The sequence below is a fragment of the Dryobates pubescens genome, chromosome 24 (assembly GCF_014839835.1).
Source record: "Dryobates pubescens isolate bDryPub1 chromosome 24, bDryPub1.pri, whole genome shotgun sequence".
NCBI lineage: Eukaryota > Metazoa > Chordata > Aves > Piciformes > Picidae > Dryobates > Dryobates pubescens.
The window spans coordinates 15,697,054-15,718,697 of NC_071635.1; the positions used below are offsets into that span (position 1 = coordinate 15,697,054).

The 21,644-nt window shown below is 59.2% G+C and overlaps 1 protein-coding gene across 8 annotated transcripts in view; it reads right to left on the reverse strand.

Moving 5' to 3' along the window:
* The window catches only part of SEC31A (SEC31 homolog A, COPII coat complex component), a 71,263-nt gene that overhangs the window by 24,248 nt on the left and 25,371 nt on the right, over positions 1-21,644 (reverse strand). For all 8 annotated transcript variants that reach the window (XM_054172478.1, XM_054172475.1, XM_054172474.1 and 5 more), the window contains exons 12-20: positions 21,039-21,269; positions 19,384-19,458; positions 17,459-17,509; positions 15,992-16,069; positions 14,867-14,942; positions 13,236-13,414; positions 6,318-6,444; positions 4,240-4,385; positions 1,940-2,113 (exon numbers count right to left, since the gene is read on the reverse strand). In XM_054172478.1, coding sequence (XP_054028453.1) covers positions 1,940-2,113; positions 4,240-4,385; positions 6,318-6,444; positions 13,236-13,414; positions 14,867-14,942; positions 15,992-16,069; positions 17,459-17,509; positions 19,384-19,458; positions 21,039-21,269 — 1,137 coding nt within the window. The remainder of the gene's footprint in view (positions 1-1,939; positions 2,114-4,239; positions 4,386-6,317; positions 6,445-13,235; positions 13,415-14,866; positions 14,943-15,991; positions 16,070-17,458; positions 17,510-19,383; positions 19,459-21,038; positions 21,270-21,644) is intronic.

Here is a 21,644-nt window from a genome sequence, read left to right on the forward strand (position 1 = left end):
GGGGACAGATCTCTGACAGCAACGTTACAGTCTCACAGGATCACTGAGGTTGGAAGAGACCCCAAGGATCATCGAGTCCAACCTGGCACCACAGACCTCATGGCTAGACCATGGCTCCAAGTGCCACATCCAATCCCCTCCTGAACACCTCCAGGGATGGGGACTCCACCACCTCCCTGGGCAGCACATCCCAATGACGAACGACTCGCTCGGTGAAGAACTTTCTCCTCACCTCCAGCCTAAACCTCCCCTGGCACAGCTTAAGACTGTGTCCTCTTGTTCTGCTGCTGGTTGCCTGGGAGAAGAGACCAACCCCCACCTGGCTACAACCTTCCTTCAGGTAGTTGTAGAGGGCAATGAGGTTTCCCCTGAGCCTCCTCTTCTGCAGGCTAAGCAACCCCAGCTCCCTCAGCCTCTCCTCACAGGGCTGTGCCCCAGACCCCTCCCCAGCTTTGTTGCCCTTCTCTGGACACCTTCAAGTCTCTCAATGTCCTTCTTAAACTGAGGGGCCCAGAACTGGACACAGGACTCAAGCTGTGGTCTAACCAATGCAGAGCACAGGACACAAGGACTTCCCTGCTCCTGCTGGCCACACTCTTCCTGCTGCAGGCCAGGCTGCCCTTGGCCTTCTTGGCCACCTGGGCGCACTGCTGGCTCCTGATTAGGCAGCTGTCAATCAGCACCCCCAGGTCCCTCTCTGCCTGGCTGCTCTCAGCCACTCTGCCCCCAGCCTGTAGCTCTGCCTGGGGTTGCTGTGGCCAAAGTGCAGCCCCTGGCACTGGGACTTGTTGAATGCCATCCTGTTGGCCTCTGCCCATCTGCCCAGCCTGGCAAAGTCCCTCTGCAGAACTCTCCTACCCTCTAACAGCTCAACTCCTGCTCCCAGCTTGCTGTCATCTGCACATTTGCTGCTGACTGACTCAATCCCCTCATCCAGATCATCAGTGAAGATGTTAAAGAGGCTGGGGCCCAGCACTGAAGTTAGTTCTGTGCACTAACTTCCTCCCTGACTCCTTCACTCCAGCAGATACTACCTGCTGGCTTGGCTGCATTGCTTTGTTGTGGCTAGCTATGAATAGAGAGCTCTCTCTGCTCTTCTCCTCCTGTCCTGTGTACAGTGGGGAGGGAAGGGAGCAGGAAGCAGGGGAAGCTGTTGGTAGCCCCCTGGTTTGTCCAGGGGGGTTCTTGTGCTGTTTGTGAATGGTCAATACCTGTAAATGTTGCCTGTTTTGGACAGATCCATTGCATTCCATGGTTTAAATTGTACTTCTGCTTGTAAACACAGCTTCATTTGCTTTCCAGCTGAGCTGGTCTGGCAATTTTATGTTGGGGGGTGGGGGGGTGAAATTTCAACCCACCACAACTGGCCACACTGATGATGAGGCCCTCTCTCAGAAGCCTGCTGTGCTCTGTCTGATTGGAGTGAGTCTCTTCTGCACAAGAGATGTTTGCCTGCCTCCTATCTTGGGCTACATCAGCCCTGGGCCAGCTCACAAGCCCTGGGCCAGCTCACAAGCCCTGGGCCAGCTCACAAGCCCTGGGCCAGCTCACAAGCCCTGGGCCAGCTCACAAGCCCTGGGCCAGCTCACAAGCCCTGGGCCAGCTCACAAGCCCTGGGCCAGCTCCTCATGTAAGAGAAGAAATCAAAAGCAAGCAAAAGCAACCAAGTGCCAAGGTTGCTGTTTGGCTGGGTCTGGCTTGCAGGAGGAGGTACAGCTACCCCATTTGGCAGCCACTGGCTGCAAGGACAAGGAGTGTGAAACAAAGAAGGAGGCCAACAAGGCCATGTCCTTCTGGCAGCTCAGCAAGGCCAGGGCAGGCAGGGGGGAAGCAGCCTGCCACATCCTGAGGCACATTTCACCACGCAAGAGACCTTGCCTTGAAGTGTATCTCTTCACACAGACTAGAGGAATAGAGAAGAGGCCCTAGGGGCCTGTACCTGGTTGGTGTTGGCAGGCAGGAAGGTCAAAGCTGCAGCAATGCTGCCCTGGGCAGCCAGCAGGTTGGCATACTGGCTCATCTTCTCAGCCAAGAGGGCCCCCACGGCGTTGGGGTCCACAGCCTGGGTGAGCTGCACAGCTCTGCGCAGGATCACCACCTTCTCAATCAAATCCTGCCAGAGGAGGGGAGGAAAAAAACATCATAAAGCCTAAAGCAAATCACAAATGAGAACAGGAGGGTGAAGTAGGGCAGCTGAGAGTCTCAGGATGGGAGGGGATGGAAGAGAACACTGCAGGCAGAGTGCGACGTTCCCTGCCCCAGCAGGGTCACCCAGGGCAGGTCACCCAGGAACACAGCCAGGAGGGTCCTGAAAGTCTCCAGAGAGGAGGCAATCCTTTGCCCTGCAGAGCACAGCCACCTTCCCACCACCACCACCAGCAGCAGCAGCCAAAACCAGGCTGGACATCAGAGAAGGGCTCTGGGAACACCCTGCCTGAGCACAAGCAGCACGGCAGAGGCCCTCCGTGCCCTAGCTCTGGGGCACTGCACAGCACCTGCTGCTCTTTTCATCTCAGCTGCCTGCAAACAGGCAGCAAAACTTCTCCTCCCCTCTTCAAACCTGCAGATGGCATCCAGAGTGCCTGTGGCACAACAGCAAGGCAGGCCCCTTGGGGCAGCCTGAGGCCACTGCAGCTGCCCCAGGCCATGCCTGAAGTGTGGCTCTCCCTCTTGCAGGACCACACTCTCAACCCTGCCTGTGCCTAAAGCCTGGCCAAGGAGCTGCTCTTCAATCACAGACTGGGAGGGCTTGGGAAAGACCTCTGGAGATCAAGCCCAGCTCCCCTGCCAGAGCAGGGTCACCCAGGGCAGGTCACACAGCAACACATCCACAGGGGTCTTGAAAGGCTCCATGAGAAGGAGACTCCACAACCTCCCTGGGCAGCCTGCTCCAGGCCTCCAGCAGCCTCACACCACAGAGGTTTTAACTCAGGCTGCAATCAGCTGCCAGGCACCAAGGCTCTGCCCTGTCTCACAGGCACCACAAAGTGTCCCAGAGGGCAAGAGAGAGGCAGCAAGAAGTGGGGACCTGGCTGAGGCCCTGAACTGAAAGCTGTGCCAGAGCCCTGTGCTGGAGAAGGGGGCAACAGCTGCCTGGGAAAAAGTGGTTGGGTGTTGACATGGAGAGCTGCTCCTCAGGGTAGCCCTGCAGAAGCCTCCTCACTGCAGGGGAAGCCCAGATCCAGGGCAGGCAGGCAGAGCTGTGCTGCAGAGAGGGATTTCCTAGCATGGGAGACCACACAACAGCAGCTGTGCACCAAGTGGCTTCTAACACAGCCACAGCTCAAAGGCAAAAGAAGTGCTTGGAGCAAACAGGACCTCAGGGCACCACCAGCACTAGAGCATGGCCACCAAAAGAGTGAGCTGGCAAAGTATGAGGGGAGAGCCAGCAGAGAGAAAACATCCCACTCCTCACCACTGCTACTGCTGGGGTGCTGCACATTCATTGGCAGCACTTCAGGAAGTCAGTTTTTAACCACCTTGATCAACACCCATCTAAACTCCCCCCTCCCCCAGCTCCAGGGGGAAAAGGCATCCCTCCCTCCAAAGCCACCCAGCTCCAGGGGGAAAAGGCATCCCTCCCCCCCAAGCCCCCCAGCTCCAGGGGGAAAAGGCATCCCACCCCCGCCAAGCCACCCAGCTCCAGGGGGAAAAGGCATCCCACCCCCCAAAGCCCCCCAGCACCAGGGGGAAAAGGCATCCCCTCCCTCCAAAGCCACCCAGCTCAGGCATCCCACCCCAAAGCCCCCCCAGCTCCAGGGGGAACAGGCATCCCCCCCCTCCCCCAAGCCACCCAGCTCCAGGGGGAACAGGCATCCCACCCACCCCACCCCCCCAAAGCCCCCCAGCTCCAGGGGCAACAGGCATGCCACCCCCCCCAAGCCACCCAGCTCCAGGGGGAACAGGCATCCCACCCCAAAGCCCCCCTAGCTCCAGGGGGAACAGGCATCCCCCGCCTCCAAAGCCACCCAGCTCCAGGGGCAACAGGCATCCCCCCCCCCCCCCCCCCCCCAAAGCCACCCAGCTCCAGGGGCAACAGGTATCCAACCCCCCCCCCCAAGCCACCCAGCTCCAGGGGGAACAGGCATCCCCCCCCAAAAAGCCCTCCAGCCCCAGGGGGAACAGGCTTGCAGCCTGAAACGCAGGCAGGGCTGAGCCAGCATCAAAGCTGCCCACTGGGTGACTGCAGTGCCAGGGGGCTGTGTTACCTTCCAGCCCTTGCTGCAGGGCTTTACCCACCTGCAGGGCCAGGGGGCTGTTGCCATCCTGAGCTTTGGTCCAACAAGCCACAAGCTTTTCCACGTTGCCAGCACAGATGTAGCAGAGGCAGGCCTGTGTCTGCAGCAGGCTGTCCCCCTCGCTCTCCAGCCTGCTCCCCAGCAGATCTAGCAAGAGCAGGAGCAGAGGAGGTGCTGATGAGTTCCTTGGGTGACCCCTCCAGCACTGCTGAGGAAATCTGCACCACCTGCTGTGCCTCTGCTCAGCACAGGGCAGAGGGATATCAGCTCTGCACCATGGGCCCTGGTGTCCAGCAGAGTGTCTGATGGGAGCCCAGGGCGCTTCAGAAGCAGGACTTGTGACTTGCCTCCAAACCCAGGACAGGTCAGAGGGGACCTGCACACATGGCAAGAGGCCAGGGTTCAGTTTTCTCACCCACTCTTTGGAGTCACAGAAGCAACCAGGTTGGGAAAAGACCTCAGAGATCATCAAGTCCAACCTAAGACCTAATCCCCAATACCTCCTGACAACCAACCCAAGGCTCCAAGTGCCACATCCAAGCCTTTCTTGAACACCTCCAGGGATGGGGACTCCACCACCTCCCTGGGCAGCTCATTCCAGTGGCTAACTCCTCTCTCTGGGACGAACTTTCTCCTCAGCTCCAGCCTAAACTTCCCCTGGCACAGCTTGAGACTGTGTCCTCTTGTTCTGGTGCTGGGGGCCTGGGAGAAGAGACCAACCCCCACCTGGCTCCAACCTCCCTGCAGGGAGTTGGAGAGAGCAAAAAGGTCTCCCCTGAGCCTCCTCTTCTCCAGGCTGAAGACCCCCAGCTCCCTCAGCCTCTCCTCACAGGGCTGTGCTCCAAACCCCTCACTTCAGCAGCACCACTTGAGCTTGCAAGCAGCCAAGGGGCAGTGAGCAGCAGAGGCATGCCTACAGGAGTCAGGCAGCTCCCCAGACACCATGGCTGAGTGGCACATGGGTGCCAGGCACACAGCTATGGGCAATAGCTGCCCTGTGAGTTAAACCCAGGCAGCACACAGCAGGGCAGGCATGCCCATTGCCTGGGAATTGAGGACTCCTTCCAAGAAGGGAAAGAAGAGCAGAAAGCTTCCCTGGCCTCCTCTCACAGGTAATTAGTGCCAGAAGAAGAGGGAATGGCCTGAAGCTGCCACTGGGGAGGTCCAGAGTGGACAGTAGCAAACATTGTTTCATGGAAGGAGTGGACAGGGAGTGGAATGATCTGCTCAGGGGGGTGGTGGAGTCACCAACCCTGGAGGAGTTTAAAGGTGGTTTGGATGTGGTGCTTAGGGGTGAGCCTTGTGGAGCAGGGTTAATGGTTGTGATCCTGAGGGTCTTTTCCAACCTGAACACTTCTGAGGCTGAGGGAGCTGGGGCTGCTTAGCCTGGAGAAGAGGCGGCTCAGGGGAGACCTTCTTGCTCTCTCCAACTCCCTGCAGGGAGGTTGTAGCCAGCTGGGGGTTGGTCTCTTCTCCCAGGCAACCAGCACCAGAACAAGAGGACACAGTCTCAAGCTGTGCCAGGGGAGGTTTAGGCTGGAGGTGAGGACAAAGTTCTTCCCAGAGAGAGGAGTTAGCCACTGGAATGAGCTGCCCAGGGAGGTGGTGGAGTCCCCATCCCTGGAGGTGTTCAAGAGGGGATTGGATGTGGCACTTGGTGCCATGGTTTAGCCATGAGGTCTTGGGTGACAGGTTGGACTTGATGATCTTTGAGGTCTTTTCTAACCTTGGTGACTCTGATTTGTGTCCCAGACACTAAGACACTGGTCCCTTGGCTGCCACATCAGCACCACCATCCCCCATCTGGAAGTGGTAAGCGCCCAGCAGCTGTGCAGGCCGCAGGGGATGCCAGGACACCGCTGCTCACAAAGGCCTGGGCGCCTTCGGCACCCGGGAAGCCAGGCAACACAGCAGGCTGCAGGCTCCCCTCCAGCTCTGCAACAGGCCCAAAGCAGTGTATTACCCAGCAAAGAAGCCAGCAAGTTATTAGAGCAGTTTGCTGAGAGGAAAACAGCCCTGGCAAGGGGCAGTGCTGCTCCAAGTGGAACAAGTGGCACCCAGCCCACAGGGCGACCTTACCGCAGAGGGCTGCGAACTCGTCTGGCCTGGCGTAGGTGAGCACAGCAGCCAGAGCCTCTCTCCAGTTCTGCAGGTCACAGGACTGCACAATCTCTTTCCAGTTCTTCATTACCACTGCAGTGATGAGCTACAGCAGGAGAGAGAGAGAGCACAGTGAAAAAGATCTTGGGGAGGAAGGGCCTCTGGGAACTCGCCCACCCCAGCAGGTCGCCGCGCCGCAGCTCCCGGCGGCTGCACGAGAGGCTTCCAAACCTCTTCAGTGCAGCTCCAGAACGAGCTCCAGGTAGCACAGGCAGCACTGCTCACCCTGCCATGAAATGCACAGGAGGGGAATGCACAGCTCTCTGCAGGCTGGCACTTACTGCAGTGCCTCCCAGCACTGCTTTTGCTGACTAAGAGAACAACGCCAAGGCCAGGCTGGAGAAGAGAAGGCTCCCAGGAGACCTTCTGGTGGCCTTGCAGGATCTGCAGGGGGCTGCTGGGGAGGGACTTTGGATGGGGTGAGGGAGGGATAGGACTTGGGGGGGCTGGAGCAGAACTAGAAGTAGGGAGATGGAGATTGGATGTTAGGATGAAGTTAGGAAAAGGCCTTGGGGGTGCTGGGGGAGGAGAAGCTCCCCAGGAGCCAGCAGGGAGCACTTGCAGCCCAGAGAGCCAAGCAGAGCCTGGGCTGCAGCAAGAGAAGTGTGGCCAGCAGGGCCAGGGAGGGGATTCTGCCCCTCTGCTCCACTCTGCTGAGCCCACAGCTGCAGCTCTGGGGCCAGCTCTGCAGCCTCTGTGCCAGGAAGGCTCTGGAGGGGCTGGAAGGTGTCCAGAGCAGGGCCAGGAGGAGGAGCAGAGGGCTGGAGCTGCTCTGAGCACAGCCTGAGAGAGTTGGGGTTGTGCAGGCTGCAGAGGAGAAGGCTCCCAGGAGACCTTCTGGTGGCCTCCCAGGAGCTGCAGGGGGCTGCAGGAAAGCTGGGGAGGGACTTTGGAGGGGGTGAGGGAGGGATAGGAGTGGGGGGGCTGGAGCAGAGCTAGAAGTGGGGAGCTGGAGATTGGCTGTGAGGAAGAAGTTGTTGGCCAGGAGGGTGGTGAGAGCCTGGCCCAGGCTGCCCAGGGAGGTGGTGGCAGCCTCCTGGCTGGAGGTGTTTGCAGCCAGGCTGGAGGTGGCTGTGAGCAACCTGCTGTGGTGTGAGGTGTCCCTGCCCATGGCAGGGGGCTGGGGCTGGCTGAGCCTTGAGCTCCCTTCCAGCCCTGCCAGCTCTGTGATTTCCATTTCAAGGAGAGGTTTAGCAATGGCTGTGGCACAGGTGGCCCAGGGGAGGTTGTGAATGCTCTCACCCTGGAGGTGTTCAAGGCCCTTGAGCAAGCTGCTCTAGGAGAAGGTGTCCCTGCCCAGCCCAGGGGCTAGGAACTAGATGGTCTTTTAAGGTCCCTTCAACCCAAACCATTTTGAGTCTGTGACACATCCCTGTGTATTTTCAAGAGCTAAGAGTGGAACTAATGCAGTGTTTTACCCACCCCTACAGTGGGCAGTGGCTTCTTTGTTTCTTTGTTTGCAGCCAGGCTGGAGGTGGCTGTGAGCAACCTGCTGTGGTGTGAGGTGTCCCTGCCCATGGCAGGGGGTTGGAGCTGGCTGAGCCTTGAGCTCCCTTCCAACCCTAACAATTCTATGATTCTTTAAGTTTGGATGTGAGGAAGAAGTTCTGCACCAGGAGGCTGCTGGAACACTGCAGCAGGCTGCCCAGGGAGGTGGTTGAGGCTCCAACCCTGGAATCATTCAAGGTCAGGCTGGACAAGGCTCTGAGCAACCTGATCCAGTGGAGGATGTCCCTGTTGACTGCAGGGGAAGGGCTTGGACTGGATGACCTTTGGAGGTCCCTTCCAACCCAGACCATTCTGTGATGTGAGAGCTGTGCTGTACCACCCCTTCCAGCCCTGACACTTCTATGACTGTATTTAGCTCGAAGCTTTTGTCACCATGCCCACAAGGGGCATTGCTTTTGTTTGTCAGACTGCTTTCAGTAGGCTTTTAAGCTCTTGGCCTCAGGCTGAGCAGTGAGAGGCAGCTGAGGAGGGCTGCTTTTAAGAGGCAAACTGGCAGCAGGACCAAGCCAAGCTGGCTGCAGCACCCCTAACCCTGCACCCAGCTCTCAGGGGAGGATTCCAGCTTCCTCTACCTCAAGCTCTGCTCCCAGTCACTTTGCTTCAGATCAAAAGCAGGCTTGGCAGCTCTGGGGCTCTTCAGTGAGCAAAGCCCTTGTCATGCCAAGAACTCAAGCCCAGGAACAGCTGAACAAGCAGTCAAGTCTGCATTCTGGGACCAGGAAACAACAACACACACACCTGAGGAACAGATTGCCAGGTCCTAACTGCAAGGTCACCACTGGTTAGCTCTCCACAAAAAGACCTCTGCCCAAAGAATGGAACTGCAGTAGGACAATGTTCCCCAGACCACCAAACTCTCCTGCATTGCATTAGCCCAGAGGGAGGAAAAGGGCTGAGGGCAGGGTGAGGAATCCTGCAGCCAGTCATAGAATGGTCCAGGCCAGAAGGGACCTCCAAAGCTCAGCTAGCTTGACCTTCCTGCAGTCAGCAGGGACATCCCCAGCTAGATCAGGCTGCCCAGGGCCTTGCTGAGCCTCACCTTGAATGTCACCAAGGAAGGAGCCTCAGCCACCTCCCTGGGCAACCTGTTGCAGTGTTCCAACACCCTCATGGTGAAGAACCTGTACCTAATGTCCTGTCTAAGTCTCCTGTAGTCTGAAGCCATTGCCCCTGGTCCTATCCCTGCAGGCCTTTGCAAACAGTCTCTCTCCATCCTTCTTGTAGCCCCCTTCAGGTACTGGCAGGCTGCTGTTAGGTCTCCCTGGAGCCTTCTCTTCTCCAGGCTGAACACCCCCAGCTCCACCTCAGCACCTGAGATTTCCTTCTTAATGCTCATCCACTACTAGAAATGTGTCTCAGGTTCAGCTGGGATGGGGCTAATTGTCCCAAGAAGTTGAGAGTGGCCACATCTGAGGCTCAAGGAAGCCCTGGGCAGCCTGGTCTAGTTGGGGGATGTCCCTGCTGGCTGCAGGGAGGTCAGAAGGGTTGAGCTTTGGAGGTCCCTTCCAGCCCAGCCCAGAGATTCTATGATGCAGGCTGGCCAGCTGAACTACCAAGCAGGCAAGCACAGGATCATAAAGGAGCTGGCTGAGGGAGAGGTGCAGCTCCCACAGGCAGCCAGCCAGCTCTGGGTGCTGAGCAGCTGTGCTGTACATCCCATTTTCTACAGGGCTTCACTGCTATTACTCCTGTTTCTGTTGTTTCCTCTCTCTTTGTGCTGCTCTGTTAAGCTCTCCTCATCTCAACCCAGGAGGTTTCACCTTCTTTTCTCCTGATCCTCCCTCCTGTCCTCTGGGGGAAGGGTGAACAAGCAGCTGAGTGGTGTTGAGGCTGGGCCAGGACCACAGAATGGTTTGGGTTGGAGAAGTCCTTTAAGGGCACCCAGCCCAACCAACTCTAACTCTGCCAAGGCTGGGGCTCAACCACATCCCTCAGCACCACAGCTCTGCCTCTTGGAAACACCTCCAGGGACAGGGACTCCACTACCTCCCTGGGCAGCCTGGGCCAGGCTTTGAGAACCCTTTCAGTGGAGATGCTTCTTCTGATGTCCAACATAAACCTCCCCTGGGGCAACTTGAGCCCATTTTCTTTCTTCCTGTCCCTTGTTGCTAAGGAGAAGAGCCCAACCCCCACCTCACCCCAACCTCCTCTCAGGGAGTTGTAGTGAGCCAGAAGGTCTCCCCTCAGGCTCCTCTTCTCCAGCCTAACCAACCCCAGCTCCCTCAGCTGCTCCTCCCCATCCCTCTTCCTCCCCAGCCCTCTTCTCCAGACCCTTCCCCACCTTTCTTGCCCTTCTCTGGCCCTGCTCCAGCTCCTCAATGTCCTCCTTGCAGTGAGGGAACCCAGTACTTGAGGTGAGGCCTCCCCAGTGCTGAGCACAGGGGCACAATCCTGGCCCTGCTCCTGCTGGCTCCCCTTCAGCCAGCTGTTGATCAGTGCTCCCCTGACAAACATGCAAATGATTCCTGCCTGAAGCTGGATTCCAGGTGGTCAGCAAAATGCCACCTCCAGCCCCCCCAGCATGTGGTGCTGTGCACCCTGACTCCCCAAGCCTTTGGGGAGAGCTTTGTGGCCTTCAGCCCTGCTCCAGGAAAGCAACCTGAAGCACATGCCCACCTCACAGCCTGCCTCCTGCTACTCTCTCAAGTGCCCTTCTTGGACAGTGGACTGCTAGGAGGTGACCATGAGCAACTGAAAGCAGCCACATGTGCCCACCCCGTTGTCCTGTGCTCTTTGAAGTCTGCTGCTGCTTCAGCCCTGCTGCTGCTACTTTCTCATGGTGGTAGAGAAGGACAAAAGCTGTGAACCAGCAGCCACAGCAACTGCTAGCACTGCAAAAAGCTGCAAAGAATAACAAGCAGCTGGCTGGGAACAGGCTGGCTGCTGGACAAAGGGTGCCTGATCTGCCCTGGCATGCTTAGCTCCCTGCTGGGCATGCAGTGAAACCAAGCCTTGGCAGGGCCTGCTGAGAGTCATCCCAGGCAGAAATCAACATCAGGCTGCTGCTCTGAGCAGCTCTGGAGACAGCTGACAAGGGAACAGGCTGCAAGGTGGGGCCCTGCAGGTGCCCATCCCTGCAGGTGCTCATCTTTAGCAGTGAGTCTCCTAATGGACATGCAACTCAGACACACTGCAAACAAGGAAGGGACCTTAAAGACCATCCAGTTCCAATCCCCTGCCATGGGCAGGGACACTTCCCACCAGCCCAGGCTGCTCAAGGCCCTGTCCCTCCACAGAGGGAGCATCCACAGCCACCCTGAGCAATGTGTTGCAGTGTTCCAGCAGCCTCCTGGGGCAGAACTTGTTCCTCACATCCAATCTCCATCTGCTCTGCACTCATTTCAAACCATTGCCCCTGGCCCTGTCCCTCTCTGCCTGGCTGCTCTCAGCCCCTCTGCCCCCAGCCTGTGGCACTGCCTGGGGTTGCTGTGGCCAAAGTGCAGCCCCTGGCACTTGGCTGTGTTCAATCTCCTGCCCTTGGCCTCTGCCCCTCTGCCCAGCCTGGCCAGGTCCCTCTGCAGAGCTCTGCTGCCCTCTCACAGCTCAGCTCCTGCCCCCAGCTTGCTGTCAGCTGCACATTCCCTGCTGATGGACTCCATCCCCTCCCCCAGATCATCAATAAAGATATTGATCAGGCTGGGGCCCAGCCCTGCTCCCTGGGGCACAGCACTGGTGCCTGGCTGCCAGCTGGCTGTGGCACCATTCACCACCACTCTCTGGGCTCAGCCTCCAGCCAGTTCCTCACCCAGCTCAGAGCTGCTGTCCCAGCCAGGGGCTGACAGCTTGGCCAGGAGCTTGCTGGGGGGGGACAGTGTCAAAGGCCTTACTGAAGTGCAGGCAGACTCCATCCACAGCCTGCCCCACAGCCACCAGGCAGTCCCCTGGGCATAGAAGGGGATCAGGTTGGTCAGGCAGGACCTGCCTTCCTAACTCCATGCTGGCTGGGCCTGAGCCCTTGGCCATCCTTCAGGTGCTCAGTGCTTGCCCCCAAGAGGATCTGCTCCATCATTTTCCCTGGCCCTGAGGTCAGGCTGCCAGGCCTGGAGTTTGCAGCTTCCTCCATCCAGCCCTTCCTGTGGATGGGCATCACATTGGCCAGCTTCCAGTCCTCTGGGACCTCTCCAGTGACCCTCACACCCTCCTGTCAGCAAGAGGTGGCCCAGTTCTGCTTGCTTTCAAGACACAGGGGCACCACAGGTACAACCAATAACCTGCTAAGATCTCTGCCTGCCAACCCAGCTGAGTGCTCCCAGCCACCAAGTGACTTGGAGCTCACCACTGCCAAGCCATGGGAGTAACCAGAGGAAGGGTTGAAAGCCCACCCACTGCAGGACTGCAGGGAAACCTCTTCTCTTTGTGCAAGTCTGCAGGCAGGAGGGGGGGATGGGAAAAGTGGAAATACAGGAAAAAAACTCTGCTTCTGGATGTGCAACACCCAGAGAATCACAGAACTGGCAGGGCTGGAAGGGAGCTCCAGGCTCAGCCAGCCCCAGCCCCCTGCCATGGGCAGGGACACCTCACACCACAGCAGGTTGCTCACAGCCACCTCCAGCCTGGCTGCAAACACCTCCAGCCAGGAGGCTTCCACCACCTCCCTGGGCAGCCTGGGCCAGGCTCTCACCACCCTCCTGGCCAACAACTTCTTCCTCACAGCCAAGCTCCAGCTCCCCACTTCTACTTCTGCTCCAGCCCCCCCACTCCTATCCCTCCCTCACCCCCTCCAAAGTCCCTCCCCAGCTTGCTTGCAGCCCCCTGCAGATCCTGCAAGGCCACCAGAAGGTCTCCTGGGAGCCTTCTCCTCTGCAGCCTGCACAACCCCAACTCTCTCAGGCTGTGCTCAGAGCAGCTCCAGCCCTCTGCTCCTCCTCCTGGCCCTGCTCTGGACACCTTCCAGCCCCTCCAGAGCCTTCCTGGCACAGAGGCTGCAGAGCTGGCCCCAGAGCTGCAGCTGTGGGCTCAGCAGAGTGGAGCAGAGGGGCAGAATCCCCTCCCTGGCCCTGCTGGCCACACTTCTCCTGCTGCAGCCCAGGCTCTGCTTGGCTCTCTGGGCTGCAAGTGCTCCCTGCTGGCTCCTGTTGCTGTGCTGCAAGATCAGCCCTGAAGGGGCAGTCTCGACCCTCACCCCCTCCTGTCAGCAAGAGGTGGCCCAGCTCTGCTTGCTCTCAAGACACAGAGGCGCCACAGGGAGGCGCCGGCTGGACCCGAACCAAAGCCAGGGCGGAGCAAGGAACGGAAACACACTTGTAAGGGACCAAAACAAGAGAGGGGAGCTGGAGAGCAGCTGAACTGGAAGGAGGAGGAGGAGGAAGAAAGGCAAGGCAGAAGTACCCTGGTGATCTTGCTCTGCATCTGGGCAAAGTACTTGCGCTGGGTCCTGGCGAGCAGGTCGCGGCCGCCGGCGATGGCCAGGATGATGGCGTCGGCCATGCGGTTGTCGTAGAGGCACAGCTCCACCGCCCCCTCGAAGTCCCCGGTCAGCAGCGCCTGGCTCAGCAAGCCATCCACATCTGCAACCACACGGGGGCCTGCCAGCCGCGGGCACACGGCCACACAGCCCTCAGGGCGCAGCATCACCCGGGAGGGAAAGGAGAGCACCCAGCCCCCGGCACCAGCTAAGCGGCTCGGCCAGGCTGCTCCTCAACACCCCCCAGGGAGGGGGACCCCACCAGCTCCCTGGGCAGCTCATTCCCATGGCCAGTCCCTCTGGCTGGGAAGAGTTTCCTCCTCACACCCAGCCTGAACTTTGCCCTGGCACAGCTTGAGACTGTGTCCTCTTGTTCTGCTGCTGGGGGCCTGGCAGAAGAGCCCAGCCCCCAGCTGGCTACAACCTCCCTGCAGGGAGTTGGAGAGAGCAAGAAGGTCTCCCCTGAGCCTCCTCTTCTGCAGGCTGAGCAACCCCAGCTCCCTCAGCCTCTCCTCACAGGGTTGTGCTCCAGACTCCTCCCCTCCCCGCCCCGGCCTCGCCCCCCCAAACCCCTCCCCTCCCCGCCGCAGCCTTGCCACCCCCAGACCCCTCCCTCCCCTCCCCGCCGCAGCCTTGCCACCCCCAGACCCCTCCCTCCCCTCCCCGCCCCAGCCTCGCCACCCCCAGACCCCTCCCTGCCCTGCCTCGGCCGTGTTGCCCCCAAACCCCTCCCCTCCCCCCAGACTTGCCACCCCCTCCTCTTGTTTGGGCTGGAAGGGACCTTAAGGATCATCCAGTTCCAACCCCCTGCCATGGGCAGGGACACCTCCCACCAGCCCAGGCTGCTCAAGACCTTGAACACCTCCAGGGAGGAGGCAGCCACAGCTTCCCTGGGCAGCCTGTGCCAGAGTCTCCCCAGCCTCACTCTCAAGAGCTTCTTCCTCATGTCCACTCTCAGTCTCCCCTCTCCCAGTTCAAAGCCATTGTTCCTCAGCCTGGCACTCCCAGCCCTTGGCCAAGTCCCTCCCCCAGCTCTCCTGGAGCCTCTTCAGGCACTGGAAGGCTGCTCTGAGGTCTCCCTGGAGCCTTCTCCTCTTCAGCCCCAGCTCAACAGCCTCAACTCTCCCAGCCTGTCCCCACAGGGGATGGTCTCCAGCCCTCTACAGCCTCCTCTGAACCCTCTCCAGCTCCTCCAGGTCCTTCCTGTGCTGGGGGCCCCAGAGCTGGAGGCAGTGCTGCAGGTGGGGGCTGAGCAGAGCAGAGCAGAGGGGCAGAATCCCCTCCCTGTGCTGCTGCTCTCCCTGCTCTGGCTGCAGCTCAGCACTCAGCTGGCTCTGGGCTGCCAGGGACCAGTGCTGGCTCCTGGGCACTTTGTCACCACCTGACCTCCCCAAGGCCTTCATCTGCAGGCTGCTCTCCAGCCACTCCTCACCTAGCCTAAGATAATCCCTCCACATCCTGTGCAGAAATTCTGCTGTCATTCTGCTGCCCCAGCACCACCATCAGCACCCACCAGCACCTACAACCCACACCAGTACCTAAAGTGGATTTTTACCTCCACTAACAGAGATGTTGAAAGTCTTCTTGGCAGGTCCCAGATCCTCAGTTTCCTTTTTGTGGTCCTTCAGCCCCTAAGAGGAAGGAAAAGCATCACTGCTGGCACAAGGGAACAAGCATGCCCAGGAGACACACAGCTGGCTCCTGCATTCCAGGTTAAGGGCAGCCCTTCAGACTCCCAACCAGCTAAGAGATCATTAGCTCAGAAGGGAAGTGCACCCCTGCCCTTCACCATCAGAGCACAGGGTAAGGAAACTGCCCCTGGTGCCAGCACAAAGCCACCTCCTAAGCACACTGAGGAAGGCCTGGGCCCAAGGGACCTTCAGTGCAAGTCACCCCAGCACTGTTACATCATTGCTCTGGGAGGGAAGAGAGGAGCACTTGAAACATGGCTGTCAAGGGGGGGTGGGGAAAGAGCTGGAAGGCCCAGATTTCAAACCACCAGGGAAGGCTTCTGCAGGAGCCATGTGCACACAGGGAGAGCACCAACACCAGCAGCCACACACCTGGCTCCTGGGGACAGCCCCCCCCCCCCGAAGCAGACACCCCCACAGCCCCCAGGGTGTCCCCCACTGCAGGCAGGTACCCCCAGGGCCAAGAGGCACCCACCCCAGCAGTCAGCCACATGGCACCCTGGGGACCACCCCCACTCCCAGGCAGGCACCCACCCAGGGTCCAGAGGGGACCCCCCTCCCAGGCAGGCAGGCACCCAGCCAGGGCCCAGAGGGGACCCCCTCCAAGGCAGGCAGGCACCCAGCCAGGGCCCAGAGGGGACCCCCTCCAAGGCAGGCAGGCACCCAGCCAGGGCCCAGAGGGGACCCCCTCCCAGGCAGGCAGGCACCCAGGGCCAAGAGGGGACCCCCTCCAAGGCAGGCAGGCACCCAGGGCCAAGAGGGGACCCCCTCCCAGGCAGGCACTCACCCAGGGCCAAGAGGGGACCCCCACCCAGGCAGGCACCCACCCAGGGCCCAGAGGGGACCCCCTCCCAGGCAGGCAGGCACCCAGGGCCCAGAGGGGACCCCCTCCAAGGCAGGCAGCCACCCAGGGCCCAGAGGGGACCCCCTCCCAGGCAGGCAGGCAGGCACCCAGCCAAGAGGGCCCCAGTCTGGTGGGCAACAGATACCTCCCCCAGGAGCTGCTCCTCTGTAGCCAGGCCTTTGTCCCCATCGTTCAGCACAGCTTCATCAGATCCTGCAGGAGCCTTCAGCAGGGAGAGGAGGCCACAATTAAACCACAACAAACCCAAAAAGCCAGGGAGAAGAGGAAGCAATCCTTTGCCCTGCAGAGCACAACCACCACCACCACCAGCAGCAGCCACAACCAGGCTGGACATCAGAGAAGGGCTCTGGAACACCCTGCCTGAGCACAAGCAGCACGGCAGAGGCCCTCCGTGCCCTAGCTCTGGGGCACTGCACAGCACCTGCTGCTCTTTTCATCTCAGCTGCCTGCAAACAGGCAGCAAAACTTCTCCTCCCCTCTTCAAACCTGCAGATGGCATCCAGAGTGCCTGTGGCACAACAGCAAGGCAGGCCCCTTGGGGCAGCCTGAGGCCACTGCAGCTGCCTCAGGCCATGCCTGAAGTGTGGCTCTCCCTCTTGCAGGACCACACTCTCAACCCTGCCTGTGCCTAAAGCCTGGCCAAGGAGCTGCTCTTCAATCACAGACTGGGAGGGCTTGGGAAAGACCTCTGGAGATCAAGCCCAGCTCCCCTGCCAGAGCAGGGTCACCCAGGGCAGGTCACACAGCAACACATCCAGAGGGGTCTTGAAAGGCTCCATGAGAAGGAGGCTCCACAACCTCCCTGGGCAGCCTGCTCCAGGCCTCCAGCAGCCTCACACCACAGAGGTTTTAACTCAGGCTGCAATCAGCTGCCAGGCACCAAGGCTCTGCCCTGTCTCACAGGCACCACAAAGTGTCCCAGAGGGCAAGAGAGAGGCAGCAAGAAGTGGGGACCTGGCTGAGGCCCTGAACTGAAAGCTGTGCCAGAGCCCTGTGCTGGAGAAGGGGGCAACAGCTGACTGGGAAAAAGTGGTTGGGTGTTGACATGGAGAGCTGCTCCTCAGGGTAGCCCTGCAGAAGCCTCCTCACTGCAGGGGAAGCCCAGATCCAGGGCAGGCAGGCAGAGCTGTGCTGCAGAGAGGGATTTCCTAGCATGGGAGACCACACAACAGCAGCTGTGCACCAAGTGGCTTCTAACACAGCCACAGCTCAAAGGCAAAAGAAGTGCTTGGAGCAAACAGGACCTCAGGGCACCACCAGCACTAGAGCAGCAAGGCTGCAATCAGCTGCCAGGCAGCAAGGCTCTTGCCTTGTCTCACAGGCACCACAAAGTGTCCCAGAGGGCAAGAGAGAGGCAGCAAAAAGTGGGGACCTGAGTGAGGCCCTGAAGCAAAAGCTGTGCCAGAGCCCTGTGCTGGACAAGCAGTGGGAGAAGTGGTTGCCATTTGAAATGCTTTCAGCTGACTGAAGACAGGACCTTGGCAGAGGCTGGGTTGTGAGTGACCTGGGGGGCAGCTACCAAGCAGCAAGAGAAGTGCTTCTGATTGTGGCACCACCAAGCAGGCAGAGCTGTGCCCACGTGCTTGCATACCTCTCCCAAGTCACCATCTGCCAGGAGGTTTTTCTTCAGGGTGGATGAAATCTGGAAGGCAACCAAGGCTTCAGTAAGTGCCCTTGTACAGAGCTCTCACTCCCCTCCTGGGCTGCAGGGCTGGCACCTGTGTGGCTTCCAGAACACCTCACAGGGAACTCAAGCACTTTGCCAGACTGGGGATGGATTCCCTGCTAAGCCTGCTGCACCCCAAGCTCTGATGGCAACAACAGCTGCTCTGTGGCTTGAGATCTCAGAGCTGGGAACTCAAGGACCTCAAACCTCACTGCAGCTGCTGGAAAGCACAGCAATAAACACAGGATCAGAGCAGGTGCCAACTTTTTCTGCTCTTGGTAGGGAAAAGGAAGTGGTGGTAACCCCTGGGGAGCAGGGAGCCTGGCAGGAGAAGAGAAGGCTTCAAGGAGATCTCAGAGCAGCCTTCCAGCACCTGAAGGGGCTCCAGGAGAGCTGGGGAGGGACTTTGGACAAAGGCTTGGAGGGCCAGGATGAGGAACAATGGCTTTGAGCTGGGAGAGAGCAGATTCAGACTGGAGATGAGGAAGAAATTGTTGAGAGTGAGGGTGAGGAGACTCTGGAATAGGTTGTTCCCATTTGGAGGCTCCAAGCCTTGAAGTGTTCAAGGCTTAGGTTGGATGGGGCCTTGAGCAAGCTGCTCTGGTGTGAGGTGTCCCTGCCAAAGGCAGGGGATTGGAACTGGATGATCTTTAAGGTCCTTTCCAACTCAAACCATTCTAGGACTTACCATGGCTCATAAACCAGCCAGGCACTGATATCTGTATGCCATGTGAGAAGCTCTGAAGTGTCCCCAACCCCTCTGCAGAAACACCTGCACAGCCTCACAAGGGTCTCAGTCTCCCCTCTCCCAGCTCAAAGTCATTGTTCCTCATGCTGGCACTCCCACCCTTGTCCAAAGTTCCTCCCCAGCTCTCCTGGAGCCCCTTCAGGGACTGGAAGGCTGCTCTGAGGTCTCCCTGCAGCCTTCTCCAGGTTGAACAGCCCCAACTCTCTCAGCCTGTCCCCACAGGGGAGGTTCTGCAGCCTCTGATCATCTCTGTGGCCTCCTCTGGAGCCTCTCCACCAGCTCCAGGTCCTTCTTGTGCTGGGGGCCCCAGAGCTGGAGGCAGTGCTGCAGGTGGGGGCTGAGCAGAGCAGAGCAGAGGGGCAGAATCCCCTCCCTGTGCTGCTCTCTCCCTGCTCTGGCTGCAGCTCAGCACTCAGCTGGCTCTGGGCTGCCAGGGACCAGTGCTGGCTCCTGGGCACTTTGTCACCACCTGACACCCCCAAGGCCTTCTCCTGCAGGCTGCTCTCCAGCCACTCCTCACCCAGCCTCACAAGGGTCTCAGTCTCCCCTCTCCCAGCTCAAAGCCATTGTTCCTCAGCCTGGCACTCCCAGCCCTTGCCAAAAGTCCCTCCCCAGCTCTCCTGGAGCCCCTTCAGGTACTGGAAGGCTGCTCTGAGGTCTGCCTGGAGCCTTCTCCAGGCTGAACAGCCCCAACTCTCCAGGCCTATCCCCACAGGGGAGGTTCTCCAGCCCCCTGATTATGGTGTCCCACTCTGGCCCCCCTCCAGCAGCTCCAGCTCCCTCATGGGAGCCCCCCACTTCCTCACAAGTGCTTTATTTAAAAGCAGTGCAGGACTTCCAGTGTCCTTTGAGACAAAGGAATTCCTCCAGCCACATTCAAGTCAGAGGCTCTGGCACCATGGGCAGGAGGAGAGCTGCAGCCCTGACAGCCAGCAGCTGCTTGGAAGAGTGGTGTGCAGGAGGCCTGCTGTCCTGAGCAGCCTGTGGACACTGGGATTTGCTCTTCCAATGTCCCACAGGGCACTGCAGCCATCCCTGCCATGGGTCAGCACTTTGGACCACTGAAGCACTGAAGAGCAGCAGAGCTGCCAGGCACATTTACCTTCTTCTTCAGCTCATCTTTTCTGTACCCCAGGAGCTCAAGGTATTTACCACGGGAATCCTCTTCAAAGTTCACCTTCAGAAAGGAGCCAAAAAAAGGGAAGAGTTAAAAACCACTGCAATTCACAAGGCTTCATTTGCTGATGAGCTGGGGGTGAGGGGAGGGAGCCCACCAGTAGCAATTGTGCAGCTGACAGCAAGCTGGGGGCAGGAGTTGACCTGTGAGAGGGGAGGAGAGTTCTGCAGAGGGACCTTGCCAGGCTGCACAGATGGGCAGAGGCCAAGGGCAGGAGATTGAACACAGCCAAGTGCCAGGGGCTGCACATTGGCCACAGCAACCCCAGGCAGTGCCACAGGCTGGGGGCAGAGGGGCTGAGAGCAGCCAGGCAGAGAGGGACCTGGGGGTAATGGTGGACAGCAGCTGAACATGAGCCAGCAGTGTGCCCAGGGGGCCAAGAAAGCCAAGGACAGCCTGGCCTGGGTCAGGAAGAGTGTGGCCAGCAGGAGCAGGGAAGTCCTTGTGCCCTGTGCTCAGCACTGCTGAGGCCACAGCTTGAGTCCTGTGTCCAGTTCTGGGATTAAGGAAGAGGTTGAGATGCTGGAAAGTGTCCAGAAAAGGGCAACAAAGCTGGGGAGGGGTCTGGGGCACAAGGCTGGGGAGGGGTCTGGGGCACAGCCCTGTGAGGAGAGGCTGAGGGAGCTGGGGTTGCTTAGCCTGGAGAAGAGGAGGCTCAGGGGAGACCTTCTTGCTCTCTCCAGCTCCCTGAAGGGAGGTTGTAGCCAGCTGGGGGTTGGTCTCTTGTCCCAGGCCCCCAGCAGCAGAACAAGAAGACACAGTCTCAAGCTGTGCCAGGGGAAGTTTAGGCTGGAGGGGAGGAGAAAGTTCTTCCCAGCAAGAGGAATTGGCCACCAGAATGAGCTGCCCAGGGAGGTGGTGGAGTCTCCATCCCTGGAGATGTTCAAGAGGGGCTTGGATGTGGCACTCGGAGCCATGGTTCAGTGGTCATGAGGTGTTGGGTGAAAGGTTGGACTTGATGATCTTTGAGGTCTTTTCCAACCTTATTGATGCTATGATTTATCTCCCTCCCTGTCACAGATTACCAGAGAGGGCTGCTGACTGTGGGGACTGAGTGCAGGAAAGAGCTGAGGTGGTCTTCAGTGAGTTGGGCAACTGAGCAGGCAGGGCTCCACTCTGGGGACTGCAGGTGAACAGCCTGAGGGTTCCAAGTGCATCCTGAAGCAAAGTGCTCATAGTGAGCAGTGAAAAGTGCACCTAGAGCTATCCCAAAGCTTCATCCCTTGTCACCAGCTCCCTCCACAAAGATGTGCTGCTGGAGGATGTCAAACCCCACAGACTACCTTCCCCAAGCCTTGGCTGCTGCCATGGTTTCTCCTGAAATGAGCCCAGACCCTGGGGACTCTCCTTCTTCTGGTGAGCCACCTCCCAAGACAGGGTGGGTAGTTTTAGGCTATGCCTTTAAAAGTGAGTTAGTCTGGCTTAAGTCAATGCTGGGGGAAACTTCAACCCCCCAGAGCAGGGCTTGTGGGCACAGCTCCGCCTTTGGCTCCCAGCACCTCTTCTGCTGCACCACCACCACGGGCAGGATTCCTGCCCTGGCTCCCCAAGGGAGTGGGAAGCTCCCAGGCTGCTCTTACCTTCAGGAAGGCCCAGACATTCTTCTCAAAGTCAGTCTGGGCCATGTCCACCTTCTCCTGGCAGTAGCTTACAAAGCCCTCAGACTGCACAGCCTCCTGCAGCTGGTTTGAGCGGGCCAGGAACTCCTTCTCCGTGACCACCTGGCTGACGTAGACAAGGTGACACTGCTGCTGCTCCAAGCCTGGCTGCTGAGCCTTGGGGTTCTCAAAGGTCACCAGCTTGCCTCCAAACTGGAATCAAGGCAGAGGAAGGCACAGGTGTGACTGGAGGGGGGGTGACAGGGCACACACATGCACGCAGCTTCTGCTGCCCAAAGAGCAAAACCCTTCCTGACACCAGCTGATGAGCTTGGCTACAGCCTGCAGCCCTACCCAATACATTGATCAATGATATAGACAAAGGGCAGAGCTGCTCCCTCAGCCAGTTTGCTGATGGGACCCAACTGGGAGGAGTGGCTGATACCCTGTCAGGCTGTGCTGCCAGCCAGGGTGACCTGGACAGGCTGCAGAGCTGGGCAGGGAGCAGCCAAATGCCATTCACCACGGGCAGTCCTGCAGCTGGGCAAGAACCACCCCAGGAATCAGGGATCACCCAACCTGTCAGAC